Genomic DNA, 24,376 nt, shown 5'->3' with positions numbered 1-24,376 from the left:
GTATCAAACACAAATCAGATCTCTTCATAAATTATAAGCAGTACTTATGACACTTGTCTGTAGCTAAATGTTGATGCTGTAAGGTTCCATGCAGTCTTGAAAAGACGTCATTTCGTTAGATTCAGGACCTCAGACCCTGCTGCTGTCCCAGAGGGCAGAGCTCAGTGCTGCTCCTCTGCTCTGTGAGGAGCTGCAGCTGCCGTGAGGCCTCACCTCAGCTCCACTGCTTTGGGCTGAACAAACACAGGGACCTCAGCCACTCCTCATATATCCTATCCTCTAGACCTTTCACCATCACTGTCAGAAACAGCAACAGCTGCTCCCATATTATTGCAACTGAGTGACGCCATTACCTCCCGTTATTTTGCTCTATATGTATTTTATTCACTACAGTAAAGGAATACCCATGGTGGTGCCACTGTATGCACAGAATAAAGAGGTCTAAAAGCTGCAGACCTCCTCTGGTTCAGCAGTAGCTGCAGCCATTCGGCCCTGGAGAGCCAAATGCCCATAGTCATTGGTCATTTGTGATGCAAGTCCTCCCAACTCTTCCGGGTTAGTAACCGACTTAGTCATCTGAAAAAAGAACACAGGCAAGAGAAAAATGACAGGCATGAGAATAATCTGTTAATACACACCAGTTTAGATGCACGCACTTTTATTTGGTCACACTGATGAAGTGAGGAAAAACGCCTAAAATGTAAGGGAGGTGTTCTCCAGTAAGAATTCTGTGAGGAAACTCAGGCAAACATGCTTTATTAGAGTCATGATAATCAGGCACTTGCAGAACATCTGGGATAATCAAAGAGCAGCAGTTAGATCTCGCAGTTCACTCTTTGACCCAGTGGAGCAATAGGCCAGCTGCACAGTTATTCTCATTGGATGATGAGGTGGGATTTATCTTTCAGAGCCACCTTATGATGTCAAAGGTGAGCCAGCCTGTGTCAGTCTCGGCTGCTGTGGCATAGGAGCATAACAATTGAGAAAGTCCCAGGATCAGTGCAAGACATTTCTAAAATATGAGAAGAAGGATAAAGTATACCTTGGTATACATAACCGAGCATCTTTCTGGAAAATATCTACTTTTTAGACAAAAATATTTCTTCTTTGTCCAGCTTATGATAGCAAAAGGCATGAGATTCCTTCCACGGGGGCACAACTAGCATTAAACAAATTCTTACTATTTGCAAATAAACACTCATGTCATAGAGAGCAGTAATACGGACTGCAGAACTGAATAATTCCTTAAAGATCATCTCTCCACAGGACATTTTTCATCTAGCATACACAAATAATCCTCCATCCCTCCTGAAAACAAAAAGTGTTCTTCAAAACTCAAACACTTCATTCTGTTACACAGAGTAACACTGGTTCAATTAAAAAATATATTTTTTTCCTTTGTTGTTTTTAAACTCAGATAAGCTCCAAAGTGCATGAAAAAATACTATAATATCTTAATCTGTATTCATTCATAAACACTATAGGGATCTGAAGAAATTGATGTTATTTCATGGGCTAAATTAAATAACAGCACACACTGTGAAAGGTCAACCTGAAGTCATCAATAAATGTATGGCAGTATTTTGGTGACAAGTAAACAGACTGACCAAAAGTTATTTAGGTAAAACATTTCCTTTGCATTTCTAACACAAAACAAGTAAATAAAACGTATTTTTATAGAAGAGCCACAAAACAACCCAGAGACCCAGTGCTCCTAGAGAACACCCCCATCAGCACACCTCTAAGGTCACGTGAGTGCATTTCACAAAATCGTTTCTTCTATTTAATTGCTCCTAAATAGATAATGCTATAGGAAATCAGCATGACAACGAGTTACACATCAGCGTGTAAAGCATTCCATGGTTCTTAAGTACACAGAAGAGCTTTTAGTCAGGTCTAGGCAAAATTCTTACCATTTCCTGTGCTGTAATGGCAATGGCTTTAGAGTATTTCACCACAGTGGTCTGATAATCAACAAATGTTCCCTTGGGATCTGCAGGTGTACTTTCATCCAGCTGCAGAAATGTGGGAAAATTATGGAAAAAAAACAAACTTCGTAATAAATAACAAACTTTCTGCATAACACTGAAATTATGTATTCATTTTAATACTCTTTCTTGGACTAAATGCACCACAAGATATATATATATGGAACTCTAAAAAACGCTTTATGTTATTTCATGACTGTGAAATAGAACCCAGATAGCTGCTTTTTTTTTTTTTTTTTTTTTAAACTTAGAGTCTTTGAGTGCAAGGCCAACTTGCATGGAAAGTTCATATCAACTCTTACTGTTCTCAACAAACGTAGAAATGAAAATGCAAGCTACAGGCAGAATTAACCCTGAGAAAAAAGTAAGTAAGATCCCCTTATGAGTTAACAGCTATGCTCTGCATGCCTTTAGAACACACATCCACACAAAAAACATCCCAACAAAAAGAAAAGTGAAAAGATGAATTATTTGTTTCAGCTCATTTATACTTTACAACTGCAACATTCCAATATGGCTCCTTTCAAAAGGTAGAAAAACTGCTTAGGCTTTGCTGCTTTCCCATTGGCACTAACCAGGCTGATCACTTCAAGGCAAACCAGCTGACCACTTAACGCACTAACATAAATAGGAACAGGAAAAAGGATAGCAATTAGAAATTTAGATGACCTGTAGCTATGACTTTCTTTCACTACCAGTATGGTACCAGACTAAAACATTCCCAACTCACTCTAACCACCACTTGCTACCAGTTCAGAACTATGAACACCATCCTATGCTGATGTTGGTTTCACAATTTGCATTACTTCTGAAACGATCCCTGGATTGCCTGTTTTTCCATGTCAATTGCCACATACTGAAATGAATTAACAGTATCTCCTGCACTGCAGATCTGGTGCCAAGGAAAATCATGCTCTGTTCTTCTCTGCTCACCTTGCTCATTGCCTCTGTTATTGAATCTACCATTCCTCCAACCATGCCTACTTCGCTAGCAGCTTCATTCAAGGTAACCATGATATCATCCACAGCCTCTTTCATCAGTTGAGCTGCCTCAGTAATTGCATCATGAGTATGTGATGCCTGAAACAGAGAGAACAACAAGATAAAATTCAAACCAAAAAACATTCTGTCAAAAAAAGAAAAAAGATTTTAAAGCCTTGTCTTAACCCCAAGTCTGTAATAAAGAAGGTTGTAAAAAACAAAACTTCTTTAAGCAAAGACACAAAAATTGAAGAAAAAAATCTACTGCAACACCTGCAGACAAACTAAAGAGTAGGTGCTCCATCACACAGTTGTTCCTCAAGATACTGTGCATGCTGCGCCTGTCCTTGTCCAGTAGGTGCAGGAGCACCTCACGGCTCTGGGCACACCATACCCACCCCTTACTGAGCAGGAATGCTCATACCTCCAAGTGCTGGTGGGCAGACTTGTGCCCTCTGTCATTTATTCCACCACTGTCCAACTGTTTTCCAAGTCTTGTTTAACACCTTACCTCAATTTTGGTACTATGTGCACTGGAAGATGCATTTTACCCTCTGACTTCTCATTATTATGCAGTGACTATACCTTGGGATTTCCTCCTCCTTCTTTGGCTGCATACAACATCTGTAAGGCAGACTCTGCTAATGTCTTGCTCTGGTCCAACACTGTCATTTGTTGCTGATGATCCAGAGTTTTGGATGCTACACCAACTGCAGCTAACACCAAGGGTTCAAAGTAACTTGCAAGCTGTGTAACCTAGGAAAGCCAAAACAACTTAATCAACAGTCTGTTAAGGCTATTTCAGAACTGAGATGAAGAATGCTACTCTCTAATTCAACTCAGATTAGCTAAAGTAGCACATTATTGTAATGCCCAAGAGCTGCCCATTTAGTTTGTAATATATGCCAGGGTGATTTTGTGAGTCATGAGTTTTCAGTGCTGCAATAAGGCAGTGTTTCTCCCCTCGGAAGCACACAGTTGAGGGTTCGTATCAGCTGAAATCACTTTCAACACTGACTCAATATCCTTTTGGGTTCCTTCCAGCTCAGGATATTCTATGATTCAATGATTGTAAGTTGCACAATCCTTAGCAGTGCAAAGAAAACAAGTCAGCCCTGTGCAAGATCAGAACAGCTCAGCCTTCAATTACACACAACAGGTCATCAGTGGCGCTGCACTGGATTTGGATGGCTCTGTTCACATCAAGGACGGTTGAGATTCACGTCCTTCAAGCCCTAACCTAACCTGCACTGGATTATCATACAGGCTATGGATGCCATAACAGGCAGAAGCTCTACCATTTCCTCCAGACACAGGTCATCACTTCTCATGCATTAACTGTTGTACAAGGCAGCCACATGCCCCAATTGTCCTTACTGCTAAGAAGCAGATGGGTGGTTGAGTGCCTGCTGACAGGGCACGCTACAGAGATTACATGCTAGGCACAGGCCATGTGCTGAGTGAAATACTTGGGTTCAATACTTTGTTTAAAATACTGAAAGACACTTTGCTATGCAAGCAACTTCTGTTGAGGTAATTGACTCTTCAGAAATGTGTGAACTCAGCATCTTTTTTTCTCCTTTCTGACCCAATTTGCACTGGTATGAGGAAACATCTGCTTTTGGCTAAACAACAATTCAAATAACATGATGAATTTATTAGCTGCAAGTTCCATACCCCTGAAGCTTTTCCAGAGGAAAACAACAAAAATGCTAAGATCAGAAAGCACATATTTCACAAACATAAGGTCTTTCAAAATGCACCCAGGTGAACAGCAGGAGCCATACATTCTGCACTGGGTGGGTAAAACTAGAGTAAACTGCTTATATGCACTTTGGTAAACATTTATCAAATGAGTGAGAGAAGGAATGTGACTCCATAGCTACCTGTTACCTTTAGCCATGTCTAGTCAGTGGAAATAGTCTCCCTCAGAAAGTGGAAAGCAAGCACTTCACCCTCCTTAGAAACCAGTCTAAGCCTCCATCTTTGCTTTTCCCTCCCCTTTCTTAACTTGTCCTTTCTCCACTAATCTCTCTCACACCAAAAACTTCAGTGGATGTGCCTTGCTTATGGCTTTAGTTGGTCTCAGCCCCAAATATTGAGAAATCCCAGATCTTCCTTCTTTCCAAGTACATTCCTTTTCTCTTTCAAATGAAGTGAGAAGCACTGCTTTGTTGTGGTCTCCCCTTTTGTCAAACTGCTCAAGACTTTGTTAGGACTGCACCTTGTGCCCAAGCTGTGCTGCCTCTCCCCGAGCTGCGGTTGCTATTGGATCAATAAGATGGCCAATTTCCTGAACGACTGATGTCAGCTGCTCCTGTAGAGCCTAATAAAAAGAGAAGTTGTCAGTTACAGCTGTAATCAAGTTACGCCACACCATAGAAATCAGACTTTGACAATCTAAAATAACTCCAAACAGTTAAATGGCCCACTGCACCATGATACAAACATCCATGCTGCCCATCTGATTTCCATGATCATTTCTTCTCCTTTATCAGATGTCTTGCCCTGCCTAGGGGTCAGTATCACTGCACTTAGAGGAACCGGCTGGAGCTCCTATTTAAATGTGAAGAGATATTTCTCAAAGTAGACAATACAGCACAAGAGCTCTGCTGTAGACTGTGAAACCAACAGCAGAAATTCAGCAGTGGAGAAAGAAAAAAAATAATTTATTGCATTAATAAAGAAAGACATTGTAATTTAAATCACTGGTCTTCTAGTAACAAATGCATTTTAAAAACATTCTAACTTCATTCAGTTGTCAGGAAAACGTTAATTATCAGTCAGTCACATCAGCAAAGGAAACCAAAGTAATACAGTGGTGGTCTTCAAAAATAACTGCTTTCACCACTGCTTTTGGCCAGTGACTCTATTACCTTTCCAGAAGCAACACGCTTTGGCCATCATGTGATTTTACCCAGAAAGACTTTAATGACAAATTCTCCCCTCAGGCATAGATTCTGCTAACTGCTTGGCTTTACATGTTCAAACACACAGATGCTGCAGGATGAACGAGACTGAGCAGCGTTCCTCTGTTACTACACCGCCTCCCTTACCTCAACTGAGATGTCATCCCTTGTGGCCAGACTCTGACTGACAGCTGCAAGTGAGGCCTGCTCAATGTCTCTGATGCATCTGTTGATCCCATCTATAGAGTAATCACATTCTCTCTGCCCTGGGGCCTTATCCCTGAAAGACACCAGTGGTAAATTTGATCATGCTAGGAAGGAGACAGGCCCTATCCTGACTGTATACTGGTGCTCTTCATTAGCTAGTGATACATAAAGCACGTGGGAGGAGGGCAACAATGCTTAAGTTAGCTTTGTTGTATTGGCAAGACTTGGACTTATGTACTGAGTACTCCACACACGTGGAAGAAATCTCCTCAGGCTAGTCAGGTAATTAGCTCTATAGAAAATGTCAACATGAAAAGGCAACAGGCAACAGGAGAAAATATTTCTGTGCAACTGACCGATCCAGAAAACAACTCCTTTGGTGTTATCTTTTACACCCAATTCCTTGCTATCTGTTAATAAAGATTAGTTTCCAGACAGTTTCTCATGACACACAGTTTGCTATTTCAGCAAATTCATTATCATTATCAAATGCATAACTCCTTAGTGCACTATGCTCTGACAATTTTGATACTGAATTGATATTGAAAGGCAAAAGATGGAGTTTAAAAGACAAGTTTAAAAGTTTTCAATAAGAAATGGATATACAGGTTTAGTCCAAACATAAAAAATTGTTCACACTTTCTAACAGCATACTTGCAAGAAAGCCAAGAAGATTGCAGCATTAGATGGGTAACAGAAATCCACTATATACAAGTACCATCTCACCCACCCACCAAAACTACCCTTTACCACACACTCTATGCTGTTAAGCAGTCTGGATGGAAATCACATTAGCTAATCTTGTTATTCCACAGCATGCCCTCCTGTGTTTAACTGGATCAGAGGTGCAACAGGTGAAAAACAACAGAACACAAAATCAACTCTACTCTGAATGCTGTAATCAACAGTTACAGGTATAACAATTACAGGTATAAAAATTACAGGTATAAAAATTACAGGTATAACAATTACAGGTATAAAAATAACAATTAAGCAGCACACATCACGCAACAAGTTATTTCCATTAGTGAAGAATATCACAGCACCACAGGCCATAGAATATCATACTTCATTTTTCCTTTATTTGAACAGCTTAAATCTTGACATAAAAGCATTTTCTATGGAAGACATACCTGATAGAGGTGATAAGACTCTTAATAGAATCTGAGACAGTATGGGAATGCCCAGCTAGCACTGACCATGTAGGAGGGTCTTTTGGATTGATTGCCAGAGAACGAGCTGTTTTGATCAATAAAGAAGAGCTCTCTAACATTGTTTTAGCAGAAACTAGAATTGGCTCCTGTGCTCGTGATCCCTGTGATCAAAAGGCAAAAGACCACAAAGAACATTTATATCATTGAGTTTGTCCAGAGGTTCTGATACTAAAAAAAAAATAAAAGGTTTAACTGGCATCAGTGAAATAACATGATCATTTCTTCTTCTGTACTACAATATTTACTGATAACCAACATACAAATAGTGGTTGTGAATGCAGCTCAACTGTTTCCTCTGCACCATACTTCAAAAACTACTTTTTAAGTTTACAAAGACACCATCCAGCTGATAAACAGGACAAAGTAGAAACACGTCACTAATTGTGGACTACAGAGATCATTTAACTGACTTTTTGTCACAGAACTTGCAAGATCCAAGCAAGCATACTCTTTCCACAGGAATTACTTTGACTAGAATACTCTTATTGAGTCATCATTTTCATAACTATTTTATCTCCAGTGACCTGGTAAACTCAAGGATCACAGGACTAGAAGGCAGGATAAGATTAGAGTCCCACAACATTTAGATTGCAACAGTTACTGTATCATCTAATATTTCCAGCTAGTTCTGTGGTTTCCAACAGCAGGAAGCAGAAGTTGTAAACTCAGTAATAATACATGATCTTTACTTTTACCAATGCTTTTATAAGCTTGAAGGATTTTTTTTCCACTTAACAAAAAAACTTTAACTAGTTTGGCTAGATACTAATCTGTTCTAGTTACAGGGTTGAGGACAGAACTCTCAAAAATACAGATGGCCTATAAGAAGTTTCTCTTTGCAAAATGCCTGGTTTTTTGTCATCATGACTTTGCATCGTTTTTGGAAGGAAGAAAGCACAGTGACATCCATTCAATCCTTTGCAGAACTAATTATTCTTGAGGGAAAAAAGGAGGTTTATTACTTCATTGCACGGAGCCATCCAGCTAACAAGACAAGGAACTCACCCTTCCCATGTTACTTCACTAACAGAAAGCTGCCAGTGCTTACTGGAACATACTATTTTTTACTGGAACATACTATTTTTATTTTACTGGTGCAAAATTCAACACTGAAGGTTAAGCAAAAGACTGCAAAACACCCTAGGAAGATGGAGACCTATTTCAGGGCAGTCTCTACACTCTCTGTCTCCCAACAGGCAATGAAATCAATGTTTTCCAGGATCAAACTGCCACATCCTGCCTACCTCAGTGCTGATCTGTGCTGGGATGCTGACAAATTCTGGATTTGAAGCAAATGCTGTCAGGTTTTCCACAGCCTCTATCAATGGCACGGTAGCAATTCTGCACTTGTTGCGGTTCTCTTCAGAGAAATCACCATCCAGGGCCTGGAAGTTAAAGCACAGTTTGAGCTCCACGTGAATGGGTTTCTTAGCAAAATCAAATATGATAGTTTAATTCCTATGAGTTCAAACTGTTGTGCTAATGCCATTTGAAATTCAAAACTTCCCACAGAAACAACTCTGATGTGAAGAATGCGATAGTTTAACTCTGTTTTTGTTTGTTTGTTTTAAACTTAGATTGTTACTGACCCTAAAGTCAACACAGCTGCTTTACTTCATAAGACTGAACAAGTGCTTTAAATCATTGATCTGATTTTTCTCAGAAATCATGTCTCAGTACACCTCATGCTCTAATGTGTGGAAATGGCAAACAATTTGGCTCTTTTTTGAAATATTCTTTTTTGTTTTAAAGCAAACCTGGCTCTTTCTTGAACTATTCTTTTTTGTTTTAAAGCAAACCATTAATTTATTGTTATCATTTTCACACAAATGACCTAATTTCTTTCATAATCTCAGAAATACTTCAGTATGAAGGACCTTCCGTGTTACCTTCCAGGCTTAGAAGCAAAACTATTTTCACCAGAATTTCAGTTGTGGATCAGCTAATGGATTCAGATTCATCAGTTCTCTATACCTTAGAAAGTATTATTTTTTGCTTATAAGAGGCAAAACGACCCCCTGCCACAACACAGGCAGGTATCTGGAAAATACATGACCATTAACAGAAGACTATTAAACAGCAGTAACATAAACTACTCCGGATATTAAGCAACACAGCACCACTATAAACCTTCACATTTGGTTGTTTGCACACTATTCAGATGGTGCCAGCTCATTCTGCACATCAACACACAAGTATTCCATCTCCTAACGGCCTCATAAAGGCCAGCTGCCTTTCTGTTAATATTGCCCAGTTCTTCCCATTTTGACTATGACACAGCTATACCCCGTCATAGTTTTCAGATCAGACCTTCAAAAGTGTAATTAAACACTTCTTAAAACACACAGATCACAGGTTAAACAATACTGATAACTGTTCTGATTCTGAAGAAAAAATGCAGCGTGACTAAGCAGCACTTGTACCTTGATAGTCTTAACCAGGTTAGCGGTGCTGTTTGCAACTTCCTTGGCAGATTGCACAAAGTGTCTCTTGGCAACAGGATTTGCTGTCTTTGATGAAGCAATGCGACAAGCATTGCACAGAGCAGAAGTATGTTTGGCCACAATTGTGGCAGCTGACAATACCTGTCAAAGTAGATGGCACAAAACAAACAGACTGTCAGAACAGCATGACAGTTACTATACTCTAGCTCTGCAAAGCTACAGTTCAAAGCAGAACTCCTTTGCTCGGTCACAAACAAAATGCATAACCTAACAGTGACAGTCTCACCACAATCCTCTGGAATTACCTGCGATGGGCTGCTTGCTGGATCTACCAAATTCTGGCAAGCCATCTGGATTGCTTGATTGGCTCTGGCAAATTGAATTGGGTCAACAAGACCTTGCTGACCTGCCTGACTGTTGGGATCTGAAATGCCAACCAGGTAAGCAGCCTAGAAATCAAGAAAGGAAGAAAAAAAATAATCTATGAAACAATGCTAAATTTATCTTGTCTTTCTGCTAAGTTTGACATGTGATTGCAAACAGAGTTTATTCAAAAATTATACTGAAAAATACTATGAACACTGCCTTCAGCAATACATCTCCAGAATCTGATGAAAACAGGACATCTCAGCCACTACACTTCCAAAATTTGACTAGTGAAAACAAAACCATCCTGTTTACTTAGGCAGCTGGTCTCCCTGGAAAAGTTGTTTTGCACTTGGACAGTCAATGGAAAAGCTTTAACAATCATAAACACTCCCTAGTGACTTACTGGATTTGCCACAGCTGGTGGTGGAAAGGGTTTTGATGAAGCCTGAGCAAAAAGTCAGTTTTACTTTTCTTCACTATTTTTTCATATGTAAAGCCAACAAACACCTCCCTGCATTCCTTCTCACCAGCTGAAGCCAGGACACCACAACAAACATGGCTGCTAAGTAACTGACCATCACATCTGTGGGGGTGGTCATCACACTGCAGCTCAACATGCCTTACAGCCATATTCACTTTCTTTCTTAATTTGAGATTGTTTCATGCCTCTCAACAAGGAGGAATTGTCTGGACTGTCAAAACAGTCTTTGAAGATCACTTTTAATCAACTTACATTATAGATAATACACTACCTACTTTCATATTTCGTAAAGAATCTAGGGTTAGATGAAGTCCATAATGAGACATTCTGTATCTGTGGAAATAAAAAAGCAGTTTCCAGATGCATAGCATGATTTCCCACAGCCTGATGCTTTATTTACAAGGCTGTACCTGCTTTAACATAAAGAAGAGGATCTCAAGAGAGCAAGAAAGCAATTGTAAGGTCCAACCACAGTGACCATCTCTTGACTCTTTGGTTATTCAGAAAGCATCTGCTTAGCCCAAATGAAGTAAATCTCAGATTTACACATGCATAACATCCACTTTCTTAAAAACAAAAACAAAAAAAAGCATACATTTGCTTTGCAGACTTCCATTTTACAGGCTTCAACAGCTTACCTGAGCTGCTGCCTCTGTGAGGCCGCAAAGAGCTTTGGATGCAACTCCAACACATTCTCCAAAGACCAAAAGATCCCCGGTTTTTGCATTCTGGGAAATGCCTGCCATAGATTCTCCAAGAGCCTCAGAAATTAAGAAAACAAAGTAAGCTTCTCAATATGTCTCCTTACCAGTAAAAGGCAAATGATTTCTGATCCTGAACCAGCTCTTGCCCCACAGATCTGCTTGACTCCGCTTCTAGAAACGTTACCTAGTTAATAAGCTCATGGATTTGAGGACATTTCTTTGTGTGGTGTGAGGAATAACGATATGCAGATTAACACTGTATTTACAGTGCCAAGAACTTACACTGTTAGAGCTCTAGTAACTATGAGGATACAGAAATAACCCTCAATTTTTCTATCATACAATAATCATTACAGCTAGCCTGGCTCTAAGTAGGTTTCACAGATTTCAGAACATGACAACCACACCAGCAACTGCTTTCAACACATTCTGAATCTTCTTTGCCCCTAAAGTCACTGAAACTCCCTGAAGATGGGATTGCATCTAATCTACTGGGACCATCTGGATGTCAGAATGCACACTAACTCTTAAAGTATCTCACCAATTTCAGTTCATCTCCTTTTAAAATTCAAAGTAAGATTTGACCACAACAGAATAGGAATGACAGACACAGCCCCAATCCTTTAAGTATTCTCTTTTTCTTTTAGAGAACAAAGAATTCAAAACAATCCCAATGATTAAGTAATAAAAACACCAAAAGCAAAGTTTCTGAGCAAGATGTATGACATGACATAGTATGCTTAAAAATAACTTATGAGATTCCAGAAAGATATTCTGGTGTACTGGCATATCTGGAGTGCTCAGAAATTTCTCTAAGCTGTTTCACACAGAACAGTACAATGGTACTTCATTACCAAGGCTCCCATTTATGCTCTGGGCATTTCCAGTAGCTGCAGTCAAAACATATCATGATGTATGACATGCTGTATAATATAACAAACAGGAGGAGAGGGGGAAGCTGTACCAGCATTGCACGCCAATCACATAGTTAAAAACATTACCAAGGTAAAAAGCCTTTGGAGCGACAAAGAAAATGAAATGACCTCTCTCTGGATGTTATGCTGAGGGACATGGTTTAGTGGGAGCTATTAGGAATAGGTGAACGGTTGGACTGGATGATCTCTTAGGTCTTTTCCAACCTTGGTGATTCTATGATTCTATGACTTGGCAAAACCTCTCATAGCCTGATCTCAGGCTAAGTTTTACCAAGGAAAGCAACATACATTTTAGAATAGACTGTGCTATGTTTCCAGCATGTTTAGCATGTATGTGGAAATGTATGATAATACACTTTACAACTGTCACAGAGATAGGAAAAGGAAGTTACCTTTGAGTTCTCCATTACACCCTCAATACAATCAAAATACGAGAGGTCGCTCACAGGCTCATTGGGGTTATCCAGCATTCCCTTCACTGTCTGAAAAAAGAGAAGAAGCTTTGGCTTAGTGACATAGTCTGAAATAGTAAGCTGAGAAAAACGTATACCATCACAACCACCCTTCCGATGTCAGTGTGGCCACAACTTTGTCTCCAGCAAGCAAATCAAACTACAGCCATGGAGAGCTCAAATACGGATGTACAAATGACACCTTAAATGCTACCCCACATCAACTGCACTGTGGTACAAACTCATTTTTGCGCTACAAATCTGCTGAAAGTATAACCTTATGTAAATTAACCTGCATTTGTTATGACTGACCTATAGCAAATTACACTTGGCTGACATCAGGCAACCTGGTTTTGTGTCTGTTCTGAACAGACTAATAAATGTTTTCAGTAATATTTTAACATCTAATAACTGGCATTAAAAGGCTAAGTGACAGGGAGAACAAGATATCATTAAAGTGCTGCCAAGATACAAAAAGGGCTATCAAACTAAATTGCAACTTAATCACCTGCTGGCCTCCTCCTATAGTTAAAAGGACCCAAAGTATAGTTCCCTCTGTCAAAAACTGCAAGTGTGAGATTTAATTTTTTTTTCCTGAAATGAGTCTCAAATCTAGAAATAAAAAAGTAAAAATTAGTCATATCTTCACTTAGAAAATTTATTTACATAAACTTGTAAAAAGCTGCAAGCAACAGAAGACAATAATTCTCTTATGCTTGAAAAATCTGCAAGGTGCCTCTTTCCAAGTTAGAAAGGAGAAAACCTCTCCAAACACTGGGCAAAAATGACTTAGCAACCTTTCTGAAGAAAGTGAAGTCTGTACGTTCAAAAGATCCTAATATCTGTATGTTATGATATTCATCTTGCACGTGAAGGAAATCAGGGCATAACTTTAAGCCATTAGATCTGTACCAAAATTCAACTCCTAAAATTAAAACATACCTACAACATTTTTAAAGGCACAGCCCTCTTTTTCTAAGTTATAGCTTAGCAGTCTTTAGAGTCTTACAGCAATTGAACTGTGAGAACAAGGTGATGTGAAGAAGAGGTCATATGTAGAAAACAATTCCAGTTCTCACAGCAATTCCTCATTGCTGTGCCTCGTCCTTACACAACAGGTTGGGAAGTAAGCTGCTTCCTGCAATATCTGCACCACTACGGAAACAGAAGCCCTCAGAACATGAGGAAACAACAGCAGAACAAGTCAGCACAACTTCATGCTGACAGGTAACGTGTATTTGAGATTGATCCAACACCTTTGTGTTCTCTATAATCCTGTGAACCTTCCAGCTGAAATTCTGAAAGAAACTTATTGGCTCCATGGAGGCCATACAGCGAGGTCCTCTCAAGACATTATTTCAGAATCTCCAGGAAAGACCACAAAACGTGCTGACAACTATCAAGTCCAAGCTGAAATACACTAAGCATCTTAGTAGCACTGGAAGTAACAACCTGCTAAAAGCATAAAATCAAGGAACTGCAGCTCCCCCCTTCAGTGCACTGCTGGTCCTGGGAATGTCCAACCCATTGTGACTCCTTTTTAATTCACATTAATTATAAATAATCTTGACTAAAAACTGTACTTTCTGAGAAGCAGAGAAGAGGGAGAAGGAGACACATCAGCAAATTTCACTCTGGCCAAAACCGTAAGAGGTTCAGAGAGGTTCTATGCTTACCTTGTATGCAATTAAAACCTCTGCCACAGATATCAAGTGAGAAGACAGTGACAGCAGCCAATCAAAGAAAACAGGGGAAAAACAAACATTTGGGGCCCATTGTTCTTCAATAGAACTTTCTGGAATGTAGTAATACCTCCAGTTCTCTGAGTGCATTGTCACATTCCTTCTGCCCGGGAGCCTGCTGGGTGCACAGCGTGATGAGCTGGTTTATGCTCTCAGTCACAGCTCTAGGGAAAGTAGAAGGGAAAAGATATATTTTCAAGTTGAACTATTCTTCTTATTGAACCTTTTATTTCAATAACTGCATTTTACAATGCTTTCAAGCTTTCATGTTTTGCTATTTTTCTTCTCACAGTCTGGGGAATAACCCTGTATTAAAGTAACCCACCTAAAGACCTCTTCCTTAACAAGCTTCATAATGCAAAATGACTCTCACTAAGGCATTTGATAGCAACCAACATATGAGGCAATTGCAAACAACTTAGATGTTAGTCCAGAAGAAACAGAAGCTTAATTTCAGTGACATTTACTTTGTGTGTCCATGGCATTGAGGTTCCAGCTCACACCATGTGGACCTACTGGAGCAAACAGCTGAGCCTAGCAAATAGGCTGCTGGCACCAAATACCTCAAATCTCTTTGAATACATCATATCAATATTTGGATCCTGCATGGCTCTCAGCCCCTGCCACAGTTCTAATTGTCTGAGGAAGTCAAGAGAAATGGCTCCAAGAGGGAAGAAAAGCCACTGAAAAGGGTAGGATTATCAATTAGAACTAGGTCAAAGGGGGAGAACAGAAAAAAATACAAGAAAGTTAATCATAGCACTATAAAAGATGAGAGCAAAAATAAGGCAAGTTGGTGGGAAGTAAAGAAGTTGTGCCTTGTTTGTTCTTTTTCATGATTTTCACAGAGAAGAGAAAGCAAAAATAGTTGACCTGGCCGTATCACAACAGCAAAGAAAAGAGCCCTAGCAAACTTTGTCACAACTGCTGCATTTGCAAAGATCTGAGAAGGGAAACACAGTGCCTAAATTGCATTGAATGCAATCCTATTGCATTTTGTTGCTGTCTAGTGTCCTTAAGAATGCAGACATACCTTCACACACAAACACCACGGCAAAAGAGACCATCTAAAGACTGTACTGCTCGTCCTCCCCTTTTTTATTGAATGTTTCTACAGAGGGAATATCAGTCTGGCAGAACCTGATGAATAGGTGGGCTTCACTGGAGACACTAACCGCATTTGTACTCCAAATGAATAGGAATACTCCAACTCTAAAGCAGAAATCCATAGCAGTCTAATGCTGTGCCATAAACACAGCCTCATGCAACTCCTTCATTTTAAGCAGTGTACCTTTGATTACCTACAGCTTGCCTAGAAGCCTACGTATTTCTGGGAGCCAAGATGGATAGCAGAACGTTTTTGTCAAGAACATAACAACAAAACAGCACACCTTACTTCTCAAAGTATTAAAAGAGTGGATTTGTTTTTATTTTTAAATTATTTGTTATTGAAGTGTGATGATTCCAGGGTCCAGGACAAATATCAGCCTCCTTTTCCTTAAGAAAGCAACAGCCCTATCTTAATCACTTCCTTTCCACACTAACCTTTGAGGGAGTAAATATTTTGGAAGGCAGTAATACTGAGAGCAACATACAAATTTCATTTCAGACATCGATCTGATACAATACTGACACTTCTAAGAAAAAGTGCTTCAGCAGTCTTCTTCCAGTTTTATGTTTGAACATTCAATTAAAAGACTTCATAGCAAAGTAAGTTCATTTGATAAAAAAGTCATAAAAATTGATAAAATTTCATTGATAAAAAAGAAAAAAATTTGGGAAAAAAGTAAATGAAAAGTGATTATCCATTCAGAAACACTAAAAAGCAGTGTGATTTTCCAAATAAGCACTGAGAACCATGACCAAAAATGGGGTCTTAGAGACAAAATTCAAAGCATGGTTAAAAATCTTTAAAGTAAGGTTATCTTTGGCCAAATAAATCTATCATATCATCCAATCCTTTCAGGTCCTCTTGATCATATGCACTCCTGGTTATAGATAGCCACCCTGATTTTTACGTACAGCTTATATAAGGACACAGATTCTGTTCCTTTCTTTCTTAAGGGCTGAGAGATCTACTATCACCAGCATCTTGCCAGAACACAGATGGAAAGAAAAGTAAAACACATTAGTTCCTTTAAAAAAACAGGCCAACTCTTCAACTAGTGATTATCTCCATCAGTGCTAACAAGCCATGCCAGATAAGGAACTATCACAGAATGAGCAATTTTCCTAGGACCTGCATTCATTTCAACAGAACTGCAGGTTCCAACCACTCAGTAAACTGACAGTATCAGAAGAGCATATTAAAAGAGGAGAGGAAAGCAAATACCTTAAGCAAAGCCTAAAAAAGCAAAGCACCCTTACCTGGCTGCTGCCGCTAATAGATTCTTGGCATTAGGAGCTCCAGGATCAACAGACAGAGACTTGGCAGCCAGTAAAAGCTTGCTGGAAGCCATAGAGATGCTCTTGAGGTTACCTATTACTTGAATCTGGTCTTCTTTTGTCTGAAAAGCCATAGCAGCATAACATTAAGTGCCTAGATTGCAATACAGAGGATGCAAAAAGATTATGTGGAAACCTATTTTGTTTATCCACCTGAAACCACTGACATGCAAAGGGCCATAGTCCAGAGGAAGACATGGAGCAAAGCCTTTGTTCATCCAGACAGGTGCCTCTAGCTCCATTCACATAACAGAACAAGAAACCCATGTAACAAATAGCTTCATTTCTAACAATGGCAGTATTCAAAAAGGAGCAGTGGAGAAACTTTACTACTTGTTGAACACAGCTTTCATTGTCAAGATTCTCACACATCTCTGCCTGGCACAGCTGATCCACATTACTCCATCAGTGTGTACTGTCTGTATTCTAACATCCCGTGTAAACCACAAGCTCTCCTGCATCCAACTGGGATTACTTACACAGAAAATCCCTCCAGAATGTCCTCAGTTACAAGAAACTAAATTCAAATAAGCCTCCTTCAGACCATCCAACTCAGAATGCTTACTATTACCCATTCACTTTGTGCCACTGTTCAGAAATGAAACCTTCACATGCATACAATTACAGGGAGTACTGCAAAATCACAGCAAATAGCGATAATTAGATTCTTCCTTTAGTCATCAGTAGAAGTGAATTTGTTCCAGTAGTCTGTTTAAGGCTTAAAGAAGCTGTTACTCAGTTATTGTTATTATTACTCTATTACTCAGTTGATGTGAATAGTTTTTCATCTATATTTACATTCTACTCTGCTCCCTACTCTCATCTGTAGTACTTCTGTACAGGCCAAATAACTAGACACAGACAGAAAGCATTCTCTATTGAAATATCTGTCACTAATTGCTAAGATCAATTTAATTCACTATGACAGCATGACAGGCAAACCCTGAAGGTCCACAATATCACCTGGAATTCTCCTTTCAAGAAGCAGTTTGCATCATTCTTTCCACCTTTGCCTGCACTGAACTGCCTGGGACAAAACATTCTAAAACTTAATGAGATTTACTGGAGATTAAATTTCAGAGAATCAGCTGGTATTCACTGTCTACCTCACTTCACAAATGTGAACCCAGTTACTACGTTTGATGAAGAATAACCAACAGTCACTGCCTGATCTCTACTCAGCATTACCTGAAACGCACCTGCTTTATAGAGGCACTTCATAGGTGGCTCTGAAGGACCAGCACACTCCAGCTAGTGTTTCTTTCAGAAACAATTTTTAGGTCTTCAGGTTCTGCTTACTAACTAGGGCAAAATAGCCTACTAATTCGTTTTACTACATCCTTCCTGGTCACGTAATACATGACTTCCTCATATGCTGGCATTTGTTATGTTAAAGCATCTCCAAAAGAACAACTAGCATTGTTCAGTATGCCTAAACTCAGTAAGATAATGCGAGAAACATCTTCAACTTCAAATGAGAACCCAGATGACTAGGTATAAACGAGATAATGTAACAACATCCCTCAATGCTACCGAGTTTACCAGAACAGCACTCTTCCAGATTTTTAATCACTAAACAGAAGTGCAGGTGCTGCTGTCACATGCATGGCACTTCTGCTCCTCATCCGCTTATTCCATGCTGTAGTAGGTCTGCAGTGGCACATAAGATAAAGCAGTACAAGCCTGGAATTTAAACACATCTTTCTGTCCTTCCACCTAAAGCATTTGAACTGTAGCACAGAAAGGTGTCAAATGTTGAACAAAGATTACATAAAATACATTCCAGAGTAGTTCTACCAAAATAGAGGCAACTATTTCCATAACCTTTGAGAAGTTCAGCAGGCCTTTGTATCTCCAGATATGCAGGTCATAAATCAGTTAGCAAACAGACTAAACCAGACAGGTGAACATTAAGTCACACTTCTGAGTGGCCACAGAAACAAATATACAAATGTTGAGTTCACTTTACTCTGGATGACTGCTGCATAACCTATCATCTGTCACATTTGGACACGCTTACATTAGCACATTGTACTGCGTTCCCAGGACAGCCTTGTTCCCCATTAGCAAGATTAAAAAAAAAAACAAACAAAAAAACAGGAAAAAAAAACTTACTTGAGCTTGGCCAGCCATTTCAATACCAGCATCAAGAAATTCATCGAAATCATCACTGAATTTTCCAGATGCTGCAGCCAGTTCCCCACTTTGGCCCCGTGTAGCATGGACAACTTCTCCTGCTGACTGATTCAAATCTGCTGCTGCCTGATTCAGCTCACTCTGAGCTTCCTGAAATGACTTAGAACTTGGAGGTAGCTGTAAGAGATTGAGAGCTGTATTACTGTCCACCAAATCACACCAGCTCTTTTTGACTGCAAAGTTCAACACAATTCAAGAATACGAAATGCAAACAACACTAAGTGCCACAAACTAGAATGGAATACAGCATCTGAACGTCTGCTGATTCAGTTCTAAAGGCAAAATATCCAACTACGGGATAGTCATCAACAAGGAATCTAGACAGTGAGCTGTTTCTTTCAAGGGACAGACCATTAAGCGAGCCTTTAAAAGGACAGATAAGATGTCAGTTATCTAACTGGAAAATTCCAAGTGTTGAACTCAGTGAAAAAAGTCGGAGAAGTTTTGTTCTCCATGTCATTGCTTACTTCCACAAACAAGACTTGCAGAACAACAAGCAAGTATCAGCAGTTCTTCAGTGACTAAGTTTAGCCTTGACTTGATCTGACCAAGCAGCATTGCACAAACACTAACATAAAATTCCTTCTTCATCCACAGGGTAGCAAGCAGGATCACTGATAGATGAGACTGCGTTGCTCAAATCACATAACCTTTCCACAAATCAGCAGTGTTCAAATGTTTTTTTTTCTTTTTGTGACCCCTCTCTGCCCATGCCTGATAATGAATTAAGAGAACAGACTTCTTAAAACTGCATAATAAACAAAACATACATGAAGTACTTCAGGCACATTTGCTACATAATAATTTGATACGTGGGGAACCCAGATCAGCTCTTCTGAAATTTATTTTTATGGTAAAAGACTTCTCACCAAATCAACAAGGAGCTTCTTGCTAGACTCCCCAATACTCTTCAAAGCCACGTCCACATCCTTTTGCCCAGGTAGACAATTCACACAGTTATTCAATGAGTGAGACACTGCTTTTGCCACCTACAACACAAGTAAACACAATCGCACTGAGAAAGGCCTAAGCAATCATTTAGCTTACCAACCAATAATCTATAGCCAACTTTTACAGTTCTGACTCCAAGGTCATTTTTGAGGCTTGCAAGCTCTTGGGTTGCACACCTGTAGTCTAGCAATCACAAACTATGCATACTCATTTGATAGGATTGTGTTGGCAGAGCAGCACCAGGAATAAAGGCTTCACCACCCTAGTTACAGGAAAGCCCCAGAAGTTAACCACATACTGATCAGTCTTCAAAAGCAGTTGCAGCACTCATGGAGATGTGCTTACTTTTTGAGTATAACATGAATACAGATCCTTTTATTAATGGGTTTAATAGGTGTTTTGTCTTACACTTAACTGTACTTTTGTCTCCTTTGTTTTTGAAAGATGACTAAAATACACTTTAGCACCAACTACATTGTTTGATGCAAGACATTGAAAGCTGCTAGATGTACCAGCCAACTCTGAGATTTCTCACAGCCTGATGTTCTACAGTTTTTCTCTTATTTTTTAGTGCTGTATTCTATGGAATTCCAGTGGATTGTTCACAATTCACCTAACTGCTGAAGTCACAACTCACCTGGGCTAATCTCTGCTGACTGTCTGCGTCTCCTGGTGCAGCAAGGGCCTGCTTTGCCTCCTGAATAAGCATAGCAGAGCCTTCCATGACATCCCTTGCTGAATCCAACATTGCATGTGCTGCTACAGGGTCAGTAGTTGATGCTGCTACCCCACGTGCTGCCTGAGCCAACGTCTTCAAAGCCTGAGCAGTTTCTCTGGCAGCAACTCCTACGTTCAGATTTCATTGAGGAATCTATTAGTACTTTAAAGGCAATTCTTGTATTTTATGACAGCTAAATTCGGAGGCTATTATTCTATTGCAACACAACATCACAAATGCAGTTTAAAAGACAACTTTCAAATGTGAACATATTTGAAGTATACAGCATCATTTGCTGAGAAAAATGCCTGCAGTGGAACCATGAAGTCAATATTATGCCCCAAAGAGGACATTCTGAGGCAGCTATAAATCAGTGGCCAAATCCCAGTGAAGCAGAGGTAAAGAAGAAAAAGCAAAAAATTGAAAATAAGAGTCCTACTGTAAGCTAGGGGAGAAAGTGATTGATGACTTCGAAGTTGCAGCATCTCTGTCACTTTGCAAAACATGACTTTGGGATTTTAGAGAACAGAGAGAAAAATGGCTAAAGTTCAAGGAATTAAAAGCTAAATAAAATGAGATTATTAAGGATGAGGCAACCTGATGCAACATAATCCCAGTATGAATACACACCTACAAAAAGAAGTTCAGTCAGAAAATGTCATGTAATTACTTTCAATATGCAATGAAAAGAAACTTACTATCACAGCTGTAGGCAAGAAGGAATGCTTAAATAGTGGAGGTAAGCTGTAAAGACCTTCTATCACTGATAAACAGGAGAATACACTGTAACATTAAAAAACACTGTGCTCTTTTCAGTGCAAAGAACCTTTAACATAACAAAACACTATATAATTAAAAAAAAATCCCAGCTGAACCATTGTTATAGCTTGATGTTGAGAGCTAGATTCAGCTATTGGATATCAGCTGCAAATACCTGTATTCCTTATCAGATATCCAGTACTAACTGTCGCTTAACTATGGAATAGAAACAAGCCATCTTAATCCAAATGTGCTTCAAATGAAAGCAAATACAAGTTACATAGCTCTGATGTATTAACAATCAATGAAATCTTAATTGTCCTAATGAATTCTGTGTCAGTATTAAGAACATTCTACTGTAGTATTTGCATTAATAACACAATGAAAAATTAACACAATGAAGGAAATGGAACATCATATCGTTTCAGTATAAACCCTTATTTTCCCCTATGTGAGAAACATTCCTCTTACTAAGTTGTTTTCAGTTCCTAAAACTGCAAGTACATAAACTGGGGCAGATACTGAAGAGAACAGATCGTAGCACGTGTCAACACTCCCCATTGGCTTTTCCTCAGACTATGCAGAAGTTACATTAATGAGTCAGAAAGACAGGTTGCATTACACATGGGAGATGGCAACATCTAGTAAGACACAAACTGTCTTAGACATCACCAAACCATCTCAAGTATGTTCACATCTTGTGTCATCTTATATTTCAAAACACATCCAAAGACCCTTTCACAGTCTTCTGAAAGGAAACAGAAACATTTCAGTGGTGCTGACATTTAAATTGCACTATATTTTAATTCTGTTCTTTGGAAGCAGCTTGTAATATATTTTTGAAAACAACAGATGTCTCCAGCTATTCTGATTACGTACACACAGCAGACTGCAACACTTCTTTATGAAGCACATTATTTACATTAGCAATCCGCTGTAACCTGCCAAAATTCACTATCAGCATGAAGAGGTGAGCAATTCATTAACTTCAGCAGTTTGTGATGAGAAAGCCCTCTAACAAGCATCTTATGGGAAGCAGAGCTTTCAGATATTATAAGTAAAACAGTACCTGTGTAGTGCTCGTTGCCTTGAGCAGCACAAGTTAGCAACTGGGCCATCGATGAACCAACTGCTTTGGATGTGCTTCCCAGATCCTGAGCACATTTCTCAAGCTGTAAAAAAAATGATTAAGGACAGAATTCTTTGCTTAAGAATATCTGAAACACATTTGCTTTCTAAGCAGTATTAAAAAATTCCTCTCTCTCCAAAACTTGTCTCAGCTACAGGGCACGTGTGGTTAGTCTGAAGACTTATTAGCATGTTTTCTCAGTTCATGTTGAAATAAAATTACATATAGGTCTTATAAACAATAAAACTAGAATTGAAATATCTCATAATTAGCAAGTGAAATAAGTTACTAAGTTTTTGGTGAGAATGGTGCCTTTTACCAAAAAAACATTTCATAAGCCTACCAAAAGATCAACTTCTAAGTTCTCATCTTTGTCCCCGTTGAAAACAAAATATCTTTTTGAAAGGACTACAACACGACTACTGCTAAACTGTATTTTGCTCAATACAGGAGGAGGATCTACACTCCTGTATTTCTGCTAACAAATATTCAGTGTAATAAGAATATATACTCTTAAAACGAGAATCAGTGTAAAAACCTGCCAGCATGATCATTATCCAATGTCTCAGGACATGTTCTGTCTCAAACATTTAAAATGCTAACAGCTAACTTTGTTTTTAAATGAAGGACATCCTTTATTAATTACAGTTTCTCCAGGAAGAGGCTTTAACTGTCCATCCACAGCTGCCATCTTTGCATCTTGCAGTTCACTTTTGAGGGTCTGGACCGTATTTAAAGCAGAATCAATTTCCATTGGGCCACATGCTTCATGAGCCTATTCAGAAATCAGATCAATAGCACTGTTAGCACATGTAAGCCATTACCAGAAATAGTAAATATACAATCCTTCCAGCATATCTATCAGTTTCATGACTTCAGGGGGCCCCTTCCAAACTACTGCACAATACCCTTAGTCTGTGAATAGACTGACATGCTGTTGAAAGCCACCACAAAATGCAATGCACCCAGTATATCCTCACTTTCCCTAAAGAGTTTTGATTCCTTTTTTTTATTTTCTTCTTCAAATCACTACATGAACCTTGGAAATCTGCATCAATGGGGCTGCTCTGTGTGTGCCCTCCTACCATCCTGCAGGTTCAGCAATGGTAACACAAACTTTTCAGTTATCTTGTCAGTTATTGCTGCCTTCTCTATTACGACACAGGACCTACATGGAACTCAGAGACAACTGTTGACCAAGAACAACACTGAAGCATAAACATGAGCCATTTCCTGTTGGGTGCAGGAGGAAGACAGTGAGCCAAGATGGAGTGAACTCCTGACCACTCCTTAGGCCATCTTGCTTTAGCTAATTAGAACTACTACGACCTACCTTCTGGGAGGCAGTCCGCAGCTCAGCTAAGCTGGTCGCAAGGTTCTTTGCACACTGACTTAGCTGCATGGCTGCTGCTTGGTCAGTCACAGTAGGTACTGCAGCTTTAGCAGATGCCACCATTTTACTTCCAGGCTGTCCAAAGAAGAGTCAGGAACACAAATTTTACAAGCTAATTTTCTTGATGTGAGACTTAGTATTTAAAGAACATGCTGTTTCCTCCTTTTACACAACAGTGAGGTTTCTAAATCTTCTGTAATGACCACTTCATGCACTGCTCCTTAACCATGCAGCTCCTAGGCTGCAGTCTTCCATTCACATCATAACTCTACATTGCAGTGTCTGCTGCAGCAGGAACCATTCATGCCTTGCTGGGACATCCGCCACTTTGTAGTAACCAATGTCTTCCTGTGGCCTTT

The 24,376-nt window shown here is 39.4% G+C and overlaps 2 protein-coding genes across 12 annotated transcripts in view; one reads left to right on the top strand and one right to left on the bottom strand.

The window, feature by feature from the left end:
• RPS27L (ribosomal protein S27 like) overlaps nucleotides 1-24,376 on the top strand; it is a 334,929-nt gene that overhangs the window by 150,649 nt on the left and 159,904 nt on the right. The window contains exon 5 of one of the 4 annotated variants that reach the window (XM_048955886.1): nucleotides 19,155-19,164. The exons of 2 other annotated variants lie outside the window; for them this stretch is intronic. The gene's annotated coding sequence lies outside the window, so the exon portion shown is untranslated. Of the gene's footprint in view, nucleotides 1-13,275; nucleotides 13,286-19,154; nucleotides 19,165-24,376 lie in introns of those variants that run through there. One more of the 4 variants, XM_048955887.1, reaches the window with a different exon arrangement.
• The window catches only part of TLN2 (talin 2), a 147,834-nt gene that overhangs the window by 37,891 nt on the left and 85,567 nt on the right, over nucleotides 1-24,376 (bottom strand). For all 8 annotated transcript variants that reach the window (XM_048955828.1, XM_048955831.1, XM_048955827.1 and 5 more), the window contains 20 exons: nucleotides 23,958-24,092; nucleotides 23,271-23,399; nucleotides 22,565-22,667; nucleotides 20,656-20,864; nucleotides 19,937-20,056; nucleotides 18,987-19,184; nucleotides 16,794-16,933; nucleotides 14,497-14,590; nucleotides 12,625-12,714; nucleotides 11,232-11,354; nucleotides 10,049-10,192; nucleotides 9,723-9,884; nucleotides 8,544-8,684; nucleotides 7,219-7,400; nucleotides 6,026-6,158; nucleotides 5,194-5,295; nucleotides 3,555-3,725; nucleotides 2,922-3,068; nucleotides 1,914-2,015; nucleotides 457-576 (listed from right to left, as the gene is read on the bottom strand). In XM_048955828.1, coding sequence (XP_048811785.1) covers nucleotides 457-576; nucleotides 1,914-2,015; nucleotides 2,922-3,068; nucleotides 3,555-3,725; nucleotides 5,194-5,295; nucleotides 6,026-6,158; nucleotides 7,219-7,400; nucleotides 8,544-8,684; nucleotides 9,723-9,884; nucleotides 10,049-10,192; nucleotides 11,232-11,354; nucleotides 12,625-12,714; nucleotides 14,497-14,590; nucleotides 16,794-16,933; nucleotides 18,987-19,184; nucleotides 19,937-20,056; nucleotides 20,656-20,864; nucleotides 22,565-22,667; nucleotides 23,271-23,399; nucleotides 23,958-24,092 — 2,745 coding nt within the window. The remainder of the gene's footprint in view (nucleotides 1-456; nucleotides 577-1,913; nucleotides 2,016-2,921; nucleotides 3,069-3,554; nucleotides 3,726-5,193; nucleotides 5,296-6,025; nucleotides 6,159-7,218; nucleotides 7,401-8,543; nucleotides 8,685-9,722; nucleotides 9,885-10,048; nucleotides 10,193-11,231; nucleotides 11,355-12,624; nucleotides 12,715-14,496; nucleotides 14,591-16,793; nucleotides 16,934-18,986; nucleotides 19,185-19,936; nucleotides 20,057-20,655; nucleotides 20,865-22,564; nucleotides 22,668-23,270; nucleotides 23,400-23,957; nucleotides 24,093-24,376) is intronic.

The sequence above is a fragment of the Lagopus muta genome, chromosome 10 (genome assembly GCF_023343835.1).
Source record: "Lagopus muta isolate bLagMut1 chromosome 10, bLagMut1 primary, whole genome shotgun sequence".
Lineage (NCBI taxonomy): Eukaryota > Metazoa > Chordata > Aves > Galliformes > Phasianidae > Lagopus > Lagopus muta.
This window is presented reverse-complemented; position numbering and strand designations above follow the sequence as displayed.